The following is an 11,763-nucleotide window of genomic DNA, read 5'->3' as shown; positions in this document are numbered from 1 at the left end:
AGCTTTGTGAGTTGTTGTTTGGTGCCTCCTTTGAGTGAACCCCTGTTTATGTGGCTGCTCTGGGGTGTTTTGCTGTTGAGCATCCAGCTGGGCTGGTGAAATGATCCTGTCTGGTGTGGGGGTTTTAAATGCTGTTGAGCATTGCAGTGTAGCTGGCTGGGGCTGGAAACGCTCCCTTTGTGCTGGGTTTGTCTCCCTTGGGATGTGTGTGCTGGCTGCTCCTGTTCCTGTTTGCTGCAGCTGTCTCAGGGCAGAGGGACCCCAATGTTGGTGCCTCGGACAGCCCGGGGCAGTTCTGGGGTACAACTCTGAGCAGGGAAACATCAAACTGCTCCAGTCACAGCTAGGGCAGAACCTTGTGCTTGGGGACTGGAGTTTGTGTGTTCTGGTTTTTCAAATGAAACACCTCTGCCCTTCAAGTATAATTGAGAATTACATTTGTTATTTCTTATTCTTTATGAAAGATAACAAAGCTCAACTTATCTTAAGATTTTTGTTTGCGTGTGAGATGTAGATAAGATAGATGACATGTAAAACTGCTTTTATGATGTCCTGGCCCGTTCCTGGCAGGATGGCACAAAGCTGTTGGCAGCAGCAGAACCTTCCTGGGATTAATTAACACCTGGTAATGGCACTTTGCAGGGTCTACCTGGCAGAGCTCTGCCCCTACTCTGCAGGTGGAAGGTGGTGGCAGAACCTTGTGCAAAGGATGGGGAAGGTGCTGGGGGTCCCAGAACAGACTCAAGTGGTGCTTTTGGCGGGGGGGGGGGGAGGGGGAAGCAGCTTCTTAAAGAGTTTGGTGCTTCAAGAAAACTCAGTGGTGGCTTCATTAACCATTTAATAATGTGACTCATCATATCTGGGAGGGAAAACTTTGATAATTGCAACGGACTGGTGCAGGGGGAGATCACTTGGTGTCCCTCAGGGGAAGGGCAGGGAGCAGAGTGGGGAAGAGGAGCTGCTGTGTTGGGGGGTCTCTGTGGGAGTCTGCTCCTGTTCTAGTTTGGCTATAAGTCAATGGGAAGGAAAGGTCAAACCAGGACTCAGTAACTCTGCTTTATCCAGACCAAAGATTTATTCACTGAAAAGATTCCTACATATCCAGAATTCCAGTAGCATAGAACGCACTCTTTTTTTTTCTCTTTTTTTTTTTTTTTGCTGGTTTCATAAACTAATACAGAAACTGTTGTTAATCCTAACAATTTGTAATTAATTTAATAGCAATTCTGGAAGACACTCAGTTCATAGAAAATATAAAAAAAAATTTGTACTGTACAAAGTTTACATCACATTTGAAAAGAAAACGTGTCCATGTTCACCATGTTACGACCATTTACATTCACTACTGACGTGTGGCTCCTGTAGCAGCATTGCACAGCATTGTCACATTGACAGCTCCACCGGGACGGGCTCGGGGTGGGACGTGTGACACAAACACAACCCAGGGACTGTCGCTTGGTGTGCGGGGCTGCGAGAGCTCCGTGCCCCACAGCCGCAGGGCCCCGCCGGGCCCGGCCGAGCGCCCCTGGCTGACCGAAACAACAATGGCCCCACAGAGGCCGTCGGACTCCCCTGCGGGCTGCACTGGGACAGAGGGTGAGCTTTGTGTTCAAGGGCAATTTATGGGTGTCCCACACACCAGCCAGGTCAGGTTGGATTCCAGTCCGCATCTCCCCGCTAAAGGCAGGCTGTGAACAAGCCCCTGGGCCAGGACTGGAGCACGGAGTGTTCCCAGCAGGGCACATCCCACAGTGTCCAGCGCCCTGACCTGGGGCACGGCAGGACAGAAGGGGCTCCACAGACAGGCCCTGACTGCGCGGGAGGGCAGCTGCGGCAGGGACAAAGGGAACCACGGCCCCTGATCCCACACAGAACGGTCTGGGTGTCCCAGCTCCCGGAGTCTGCTTTATGCACCCAAAAACTGAGTGAGGAGCACCCCGAGGCCACTGCTGCCCTCGGACACGGACTGAGCCAAGGGCCAGTCTGCATCCGCCAGCAGCTCCTGCCCTGCCTTCCCTAAGGCAGGAAACCCACCCAGGGTTCCAGCCGAGGGGCAGCATCTTTCCTCCCTTCTTTGGGTTTGTGTTGTGCTGCTCTTACTTAAGCAGCACTCGGGGGAAAACAACTCCTGCTTCAGGCTGCTGACACACCGTCAGTGAGAACAAGCAGCAGAGCCCTGCATGGTGCCACAGCCGTGCCTTTAACGTGGGAGGGGAGAGGGGATCAGGACAGCACTGCAGGGTCTGGCCGTGCCGAACCCATCGGCTCTTTTATAAAGGCTTTGTTAACACTTTTAAGAGGCTACAACTGACTTGCACACAGGAGTGAGGCTCTCTGCTCAACAGAACTCACGTTTTGTGCCACTTAGTTCCTCACGCAGGCAGCCAAGCGGAGGGCTGGTGCTTTGCCTCCTCACAGAGGATCTGGGAGCTCCTCTCGAGCCTCAGGGGTGATGGTGGGGAAAGGGGAGCCCCTGGTAACAGGGCCTGCAGTTGATTTCCAAGGGGGATGATGCATCTGTCGCCTCAGTGTGGTCACTGGCTGCCACCTCCACAACCTCCACACTGTGCACTGCAGAGGGGGGGAGGGTGTGGATTTTGATTTTAAAACTAATCTGTGAAACAAGTTTGAGCTGTTGGAGTCAGGAAGAGCCTCCAGGCCCAGATATTGCCTTCTTGGTTACAAGATTTCTGCTATTTTTAAGGAGCTTTTTCCTCAAAGCAACTGCTTTAGTTGTGACCAACTGTAGGCAGTGGCAACACTGTGTGTGTGCAATGGCTCTGAAGCTCTGTGCATCAAGGCCTTAGTTAATGCATTATTTAGGGACAGCTTTTCCTTGGTCCTGTCTCTCTTGCCTTTCCCTGCACTCGAACTTGTGCCTGAACTTCAAATTAATTTGGTCCCTGTGCAGAGCTGTGACAAGTCATGGATTTATTTTTTTAAGGCCAGCAATTCTTAATTCCTCTGGGATTGTATGAGAAGGAGCAGATTTTAGTGTGAATTCTGTGGAGAAGAGCACTTGAGTCATTTACTGAGACGCAGCCCCCATGGCCAGACACTCTCCCTGCAGCAGCTCTGTTCTGGTGTAGCTGAATTCAGGGTGACCCAAAGCTGGACCAGCCCTGCTGAAACAATGCGTGGTTTGGGCAAGTCCCAGTGCAGCAGGCTGGGCTCTACCTTCAGGAAAGAACTGACCTCTGGAAGGCCAATGCCTCGCACGAGCCACGTCGCTGTTCCGCACCGAGTGGTGCCGCTGCAAGGGGGGACCCGCTCTGAAGGCAGACAGTGGCTCCTACTGACCACGGACACAAGGAGGAACCAGGAACAGCTCTTCTCTTTTTCAGTGCTATTTGAGAATGGCTGTAGTTCAACTTGATTCACTGTTTATTATGTTTAAAAAAATATAGTTCACACAAAAGTATCATGTAAACATTATTTAAATAACTGCTGGTGCTCAGGCAGGACACGGGGCTGAGCTGATGGTCTTCAGTGGGGCTGCACCAGCCTCGGCGTGGAGGAGCCAGGGAGGGTTTCTGGTGCTGTGTGGGAGCAGGCAGCCAACATGGTCACAATGACACCGGGCTAGAGCTTTGGGTTACTTGGTTCCAGGATTCCCAAGCCAAATCTTTCAAAACGCAGGACAACTTTGCTACTGTTAATGCTGCAAAGAGTGGGGAGGGAGAGGAGAAGGGAGGGGGAGACAGTTACTGAAAATTCATCTTGCAAAGCTACCACTCTATCAAAGGAGCTGAAATGAGTTTGGTTCTGCTCTTGCATCACTTCAGATCACCCAAGAGATGCTCAAGTAATTCAGCAGCAAACACATGAAGTTACTCATGCAAACCTCATCAGTGGGAATAAACAGCACAATCTGATTTGTCCAAGGGGGAGGAGCAGGAAGTTTTCCCAGGTCTCTACCGTGGGTAGAAGCCTGACACTGGGTTTTCAGTGGGCACTTGCTTCCCTTGAAGTAGGAGGGAAGGAAAAACTGACAGAGTTTTCCTTGTAAGAGAAAGGGGAGTTTTGACAAGGTACACGAATAGGTTTAAAAACCCCAACAAAACAAACCCAAACCCATTTCTCCTCCACAGGCTCTACAAAAACGTAAAGGTGTTGCTCTCCTTGCTCTCACACTGCTGGCAGAGCCAGAAGCACTTTCAGCTCAGAGCTTTCCTGAGGAGACATAGGGAATGGATGTGGGAGCTTGCTCTCAGACAGCAGAAACCGCCTTGGTGTGTGTTCTCCTCTGTCCCTGTGCTCTCTGCTCTAAACCAGTGAAAAAAGACCTTTTCTAGAAGGCACATGTGTGCTGTGGTACGTGTGACTCTGCCAAGGCCCTGCACTGAGTCATTCTGCTGACCAGGGGATGTAAACAGAAGCAAACCATAACATTCCAGGTACTAGATCTGTGAGGGGAGGAGGAGCTGAAGGGTGCTCTTGCTTTCCTCCTCTTTTATGCAGCTCTGTAGTTGATCCCAGCTGACCCACGTGGGCCTGCTCTGGACACTGCCCCTGGCCTGGTTCTCAGTGGGCAAAGGACCGTCCTTCTTTCCACTCAAGAATTGGCCCTGACAAAACTGACCCTGGCTCCAGTGCTGGCTCTGGGCCTGAGGGAGAACCAGCCCAACGTGGCCTTCAGCTCTTGCTGGTGTGCAGTGCAAGTGCTGTGACAATGCCCCTGTCACCTTCAGTCGCAGAGCTCCAGCACTAAGGACAGCCCCGGAGGGGCTGGGGGCTGCGGCCGCTGCCTCGGGGGACGCGCGCGAGGCGCAGCAGTCTGGGGACAGCCCTGGCCTGCGGGCAGCACGCCCGGCCCTGGCTGTCGTGTGCACCTGGTCAGTCAGAGCGGGTCCCTGCGCCCTTCCCGGGAGGAGTCACAGCTGCTGGAGCGCTCCAGAGGCAGAGGAGCCCGGTGTTAGCCAGGAAGGTCTCGCAGACAGGAGTGGTTATTGAAGCTACAGCCCACACCAAGCGAAAGGCAGAGAGGAGAACTCGGATAAAGTGTTGATTATGTCCATGGGTTAATTTCGTGGTTTGTTTTTGCTTTTTTAATGGAAGGTGATTGTCCAAGTTGCCGGTTAGGATACGACACATGGAAGCATGCAAGGTGGAGCCCGTTATTGCACCAGTAGCTACAACCTACAAAGAAATATGGGAGGGAAGGGAAAAAGACACCATGAGAGTTAGTTTTCAGTTATTTAAAGCAAGTCCTTGAGAACTACACATGGTACAGCTTTGACCAGGCTGCAGCAGGGTTAGCGCAGTGTGTGAAAGGCTCTGTGTGAGGTGGGAGGAGCTCCACTGCTCAGTGCGTGTTCTTTGTGCGAGGGTGAGGCCAGAGCCTGGGAGAAGCTTTCTGCAGTTTAAAGCTGTTGGACATCACTGGTGTGTCAGGGATCCAGCACAAATGGGCGGGGGGGGGGGAATTGCACAGGAGAAGTGGCAAAATTTTCAACCAAAACTCCAAAGCCCCCACACCCAGCAGAGATCAAACTGCCACGACAGTCCCTGCGTCAAGAGTTTGCGTGGTTATGATCAGGTGATGCAGGAAGAGGGTGAAGGATTATAGGAAAGGAAGGGGTTGGTTAGACATCAGAACAAAGAGAAAGTAAATACGAGCAGTTCAGGAGGTGAAAAGAAACACTGAGCCAAGGACATGGTGAATGGGCAGTGGGTGCAAATGTGTCTGTGGCTTCAAACTCATCCAGTCTGAACCACTTCAGAGGGAAACAGTGGCCTGTTCAAGTCCTTCCCTTCCTCAGGTAGTACCTGCCATTACTGTAACTGGGGAAGTTCTGACCACTTTGGGGTCAGTGTGGGCCCTTCCCAATGCTGTTGTGGATATTCTCTGACACCAAACAGCGGGATCAGTCAGCTGCTGGAGGGAGGTGAATATAGTGAAGTAGGAAATGAACAGTCTGAGGCTCGTGGCTTAGTCACGTTTCCCAGGAACTAGAGAAGCAGAGGAGTGGAGCAGTGCTCCTGCCCTGTCAGGTCTGACAGCCCCAGGAAAGCAAATAAAGCTCAGAAATGATCAGTCAGCAAATTGCATGGCATCAAGGATGTGATCAGCAGCAGGTACTCACTCAGCAGACTTCCAGAAGTGCCCTGGGTGGGAGAGCCGGCGGTTCAGTTTTGGCAGTTTTTCAAGCATTTCCATGAGGACAGTGAAGCTGGGCCTCTCACTGAGGTCGAAGGCCCAGCAGGCCGAGAGGATTTCCTGCAGAGGACAGTGGTGGCTCATTATCTCAGTTCACAGGTCAACTGTGCAGAGCAGAAAACTGTCTGAGCACTGGGATGTGTGTGAGCCCAGGCAGATATTGCTCACAGAGGGCCTGGGCACTGCCAGAATCCAAGAGTGCCCTGTGCTGGGGATGTTTGCTTCTGCACCACAGTTATGGGCACAGGCTTAGCCTCTAACCTGGTCTCCCATTCTCATCTGTTCTCTTTCCTGCCCTTTCCCTTTAGAGTTATGAGTAAAATAGATCTCTTGAAGCAGCCCCCTCTCTCAGTGATAAACAGCTGTATGAGGGACTCCTGCAGCTGAGGTACTTACATTGACTTCTTTGCCCAGGCTGACAGTGGCAAGGACTTGTCTCACTCCCTCGCCGCTGCCGATCTGCCAGATGAGAGCCTCTGCAGGCTGGCTCTTGAACGGCCATTCCCGCACCTGGAGCTCGTACCACACGGTCCTGCAATGCCAACAGACACGTCAAGCCTCTGCCTGCTCCAGAGAGAGAAAATACCCAGCGCTGGCACTGTTCCAGCTGCTTCAGCTGAGCTCTGGGAGGTGCCTAAGCCTTGCAGCAAACCCCTTCCACCCGTGACTTTGGGAGTAGGTGAGGAAAACGTGTCCCAGCTGGAATCCTGAGTCTGAGAGAAGGAGAGCACTGACTGGAAGGCTCAGGCCTGTAGCCAGTCTCACTTAGCAAGCTCCCATGGTGCTCCTGGGTGTTCCTTCCTTACCCAAAAGCATAGATATCTGCAGCTTTGGAGAAAGGCAGCTTGTCTTCATCTTTCCCTGGGGCCATCTCACGGACAATCTCAGGGGCCAGGTAGCACAACCAGTCATGAGGCAGCTTCAGTTCATTCTCCCTCCTGAGTCCAAAAGAAAGAAGCAGGACTAAAATAGTGGTGTGGAAGCCATATCTGTGCTGCACCTGACGCTTTGACTTAATATCTACTCCAGTGTTTTTGCTGATGATTTGTTTCTGATTTTCCTGCCGTGTTAACAAACAGGCATGTGTCAGACTGACTCTCACAGCTCCTTCCTGGACTTACAGTCTTGTTTATTCTGTGCTCTAAGTCTTAATCCAAACTCTCTAGCTGTGCTACTGAAACTGTAGGAAGAACTCTGCTCAAAAGGAAAACAAAGCAAATGTGCACAATGCAAGCTGCCTGTGTACTAAACCAACGGATGATCCTCATGCACTGCAGGAAATGTTTCCCTGTTCGATCATTTGTCATTCTAGAGGTGGAACCAAGCACTGAAACCTCCACTTACCTTCCTTCCTGAACCACACCCGAAATTCCAAATAGTCCAAAGTCGGTGATCACAACTTTCCCATTGTCATAGAAGACATTTTTGGATTTCAGATCCTTATGTACAATCCCCTTTGCGTGGAGATACCCCATGCCCTGGGAAACACAGCAGAGATGGAAATGTTTTTGGGTTTTTATTACTTCCAAGCGCACTCTGCTTTCCAACACATTTCCTCCCCTAACTCCAGTGTCAGGGATTAGCTGTAACTGGGGGCAGGGCGCTGTGGGACTCGTACAGGAAGGTGTGGGGAGAGGCTGAGGGAGCAGCTCCCCGTCCCGTGTGCAGCCTCTGAGCTCTGGCTGAGGCCCTGCCCAGTGGCTCCCTTGGCATAATGAGCCCTTACCTTAATGATCTCCTGTGCTATCTGCCTGGTTTTGTTAATGTCCAGGGAGATCTTGGGGTCCCTCACAAAGGAGTGCAGTGTCCTTCCTTTGCAGAAGCTACAGGAAATGTTCATATATGAGAACAGTATTAGCTAGCTGTATAATACGTTTCTTGTAGAACTAAGAGAAAGATCTCTCTCCTTACCTGGTAATGATTGCTAAGTGAGGGGGGTTCATGCAGGCTCCCATGAACAGCACCACGTTCTCGTGCCGGGTCTGCCTGTAGTTCATCACCTCCTTCTTGAAGAGCTTGAGATGATCCTGGTTGTTGCCGTCAATCTCCAGCAGCCTGATGGCCACCTCCCCATGCCACTTGCCCTTGTAGACCTTGCCCCAGCGGCCCTGGCCGATAGGGTCCCCCAGCTGGATCTGCTCGAAGGGGATGTCCCACTCCTGCAGGTACACGCTGGTCTGGCTGGGTTTGCGGTAGATCATCCCCTGCAGGTGCGGCCGCCGGTTGGGCAAATCCTCCACCTCATCCTCATCGTCCTCGGGCTCCGACTTACTCGCCTCTGGTTCCTCCACCTGTCCGCAGCAAGGGAAGGGAAAGGTGTGCTTGGAGTCCCTCATGGGGGCAGAGCAGCCCAGCAGCACAGGCTGCTCCAGAGACCTCCAGGGCAAACCAGCAAACCCACCTGTGCTTCCCTTGCGCCTCCGCCCGTGCCCGGCTGCTGGGCAGCGCTGCAACAGAAGCAGTGAAAACAACGTTTGAAATCACTGGGGAGTGGGTGCCTGTGCTGCCATTGGGGAGCAGGAAGAAGCCAATACAGAACGGATCCTGACAGTTACAGAAGGTCAGAGAAAAATACAATTCCTGCTCCATGTAACAGAGAAGGGCCCTAAGCTCACTTTGGCAAATGAGGGACAAAAACTTTGAAGTGATTCTTGATAATGAAGTGGCAGGAATCGATTTGGCAGTGGCATGGCTCTGTTACTACACCATGTTCCAGGAATAGATACTCCCATTCCTGCCCCTGAAATACCTGCAGTGTTGCAGCTGGCAATGCAGGCTGGAAGCTTTTCCATGCCCTGCAGTTGGGATCCTAAAAGAGCTGTTTGCTTGCAGCTCAGTATGCCTTGCCCTTTGAGAATACAAAACTCCAACTTCTGTTTCATCTGACCCTTCACACAAGCAGAACTAGACATTCGAGTTTTGAACTCCTTAGCGTGACATTTTGAGTTAAGTGTCATATTCAGCTTTATAAAACTGGGAATACCAGCATCACCCTTGCTGACTAAAGTTCTCAGGTGTTAAATCTGGTTTTGGCTCTAACACAGCACCTCTGGACTGATCTGAGGATTACCACGTAAATGCTGTGCAACTGAAAGGATTTAAAACTCTACTTACTTAGTGTCTGCAGCAGTTTCTGGAGGCTGTGCTGTTTGTGCAGGAATGGGAATTTCTGGGAAAGTAGAAACAGTTATGATACATCTTTTATACTTCAGTCTCTTACAGACTGCAAGTTTTAACATTGCAATAGCAACTATTTGTTTCTTATTCAGGAATTATAAACAACCATTGACAAAGTGATTTTATACTTCTGTTCATTTAACACTATGCTCATCTCTCCTATGCCTGCATGTTGGCTAAGCCCAGTCCTCTTCCATCTCCTCTATCTGTAAAGTCCTTCTGGCCAGGCACAGAACCCTAAAAGTGAGTCCTTAGAGAGAAAGAACATGGGTGTGGATAGAATCCCACAGCAGGAAACGCATGTTCTACAGCTAAATATTCAAAGTTCCATCTCAGTACATAAATCATGTCACTACCTCAGATTAGGGGAGATAGGCCTGAGAACACACTGAGATAAGAGTAAGTCTGGATTGTTTTAGACAGGATTTTTAAAGCAGAATGATTGTTCTTGGGCAGCATGCAGAGGTTTACAAACAAGTTATGTTTTGGCAGTAGAGTTGGTTAGTAGAATTAAAACAATCAACTCACCTGGGAAGATAAACTGTTGTCTATGCTGAAGGTGGTAGTAGGCAGCTTTTTAATTAATTGGGGTTTTGAAAAAATAGAACAGCAAAAAAAATACCAGGAGAAAAAAAAAAAAAAAAACAACACAAGTTAGAGATCATCAGTGAGTGCCCCACGTGCATCAGTGAATTAGTCCCAGGTCACTGCTGGGAACAGATTAGTGGATTATCAGCCTGCTGGGTGGAATTTCAGCACATGCATTTCAGGAGGGCCCTGACAGATGACACGTATCAAACACAAGCTGTGCTACCTCTCTCAAACAGCCTGGTGGGCAAGCAGCACACTTGGATCCCCAGTGGCAGAAGCAAAGGGAGAGCCCAGGAATGTGCAAGGCAGGCCCACATCAGGTGTGATGTGATGTGCTCTCATGTCTCAGCTTTGCAGAGGTGCCCCCACAGAAGCTGAAGCTCATGAGCCATCTGCCCTTTTTATTTTTTCAGTGAATCAGAGCAGTTTGTCCCAATACAAAGTCACTGCAGCAGAATCCTTACACTAAACTGCCTCTGTTCCATTTGAGTAGGCTCAAACAGCAACTTGAGTTCACAGTTCAGAAGCTGATGCAAAATTCAGCAGTGTTGAAGGCCAGATGTAGCAGCTACTGAGCACCATGTGACTTCAGTTCTAGGTCAAAGGAATTACATTTATTCTCACTATTTTGATCTTTGTCCTTGTCAGAGATTCTTGCCCCTCTCAGCTCTGGTAAAAGCTGCACACTGGGGCTCTCAATACATAGGGCATGAAGGGTAAACTCTCCTCCACCAGTCGTGTGTCAGTGATTTAAAAATGGGTGTTGATTGTGGGTTATATTTCGGAAGGGTCTGGTAAAGTAATTCATTCCAGTTCTCATGTTTACAGCCTGCTCCAGCAAGAACCTCCCTCCTGACTGAAAGCCCCTGCTGAGCACACATTGCAGGCAGCATGCATTGTACAACACAAGGGGGAAAGGAGGAGGAAAAATAGCCTTTTTTTCAGTACTTTTCCATAAAGGAAAAGGAGAAAATAGATCAAATCATCTAAGAAACACGCCAACATTCCTCAACAATCTGTTTCCTGCAAAGATATCTTGATGATATCCCTCAAAAACTTGTAAGAAAGACCTTTCCATTTTATCAGGTAACAAGATACACTTTCACACCTTGTTTAAAGCACAACCATGTGTTCAGAAACCTACAACTCCCTATGAATTCCTGGTCAGCCTCTTCTTGCAGAGTCTCCTGCCGGAGAGGAGTTTACCTGGGAAGTTAAACCGCCCGTCCCTCTGGCCCATGGGGGATGGGTTTGGGGGCGGCGTCGCACTGGGAGGGTTGGAAGACTGGAAAGGTGCTGGAGAAGAAGGAGTGGATGAGGTTGTAGAAGAAGGATTACTGCTGGAGTCCAGGTGATTTATTGCTGGTGGATGATCCTGCAAAGCACAGAAAGTCACTCATTAGAAAACAATAAAGAGAAAGGAGGCATTCCCCTCAGTGTCTGCTGGACAACAGAGGGAAGTTGTTCCCAGGCTTGATCGTGGAATTGCTTTTCTGAGTAAGCAGCTGGAGCTCAGCACAGCCCCTGTTTTACGGGGAGAAAATGTCACATGTCCAAGTCCTGTGAAGTGAAAGCTCAAGGTGCTGTTTTGGCTCCAACCAGCAAGATCCAACCTCTCCCCATTGCAGCTCCCCAGGGACTAGGGATGCACTTCAGCCACCTCGTACCTTTTTAGTTAGTGCTTTGGGGAGAGTTCCAAACTGGGGTTCTGTGGGTCTGTCTACTGGATTGTTGATATCAGATGGGACAGACTCTGTTCTTCTTATTTTTGTTACTGAAAAACAGGTTGGAGAAGGGAGAAAAACAGCTTTAATGAGACTTTTTATTCTTGTCAT

General features: G+C 50.1%; 1 protein-coding gene across 1 annotated transcript in view; it reads right to left on the bottom strand.

Moving 5' to 3' along the window:
- Positions 1–2,366: 2,366 nt before the first annotated feature.
- The window catches only part of KSR1 (kinase suppressor of ras 1), a gene marked incomplete at its 5' end in the record, with an annotated part of 48,748 nt that continues 39,351 nt past the window's right edge, over positions 2,367–11,763 (bottom strand). The window contains 12 exon segments of the mRNA XM_082294473.1: positions 2,367–3,661; positions 6,087–6,220; positions 6,557–6,692; positions 6,967–7,098; positions 7,505–7,638; positions 7,887–7,983; positions 8,072–8,451; positions 8,562–8,607; positions 9,275–9,329; positions 9,866–9,910; positions 11,135–11,303; positions 11,596–11,702. Of these exon segments, the coding sequence (XP_082150599.1) occupies positions 3,583–3,661; positions 6,087–6,220; positions 6,557–6,692; positions 6,967–7,098; positions 7,505–7,638; positions 7,887–7,983; positions 8,072–8,451; positions 8,562–8,607; positions 9,275–9,329; positions 9,866–9,910; positions 11,135–11,303; positions 11,596–11,702 (1,514 nt within the window). The 3' untranslated portion in view covers positions 2,367–3,582.

The sequence above is a fragment of the Coloeus monedula genome (genome assembly GCF_965178545.1).
Source record: "Coloeus monedula genome assembly, chromosome: 20".
Classification (NCBI taxonomy): Eukaryota; Metazoa; Chordata; class Aves; order Passeriformes; family Corvidae; genus Coloeus; species Coloeus monedula.
This window is presented reverse-complemented; position numbering and strand designations above follow the sequence as displayed.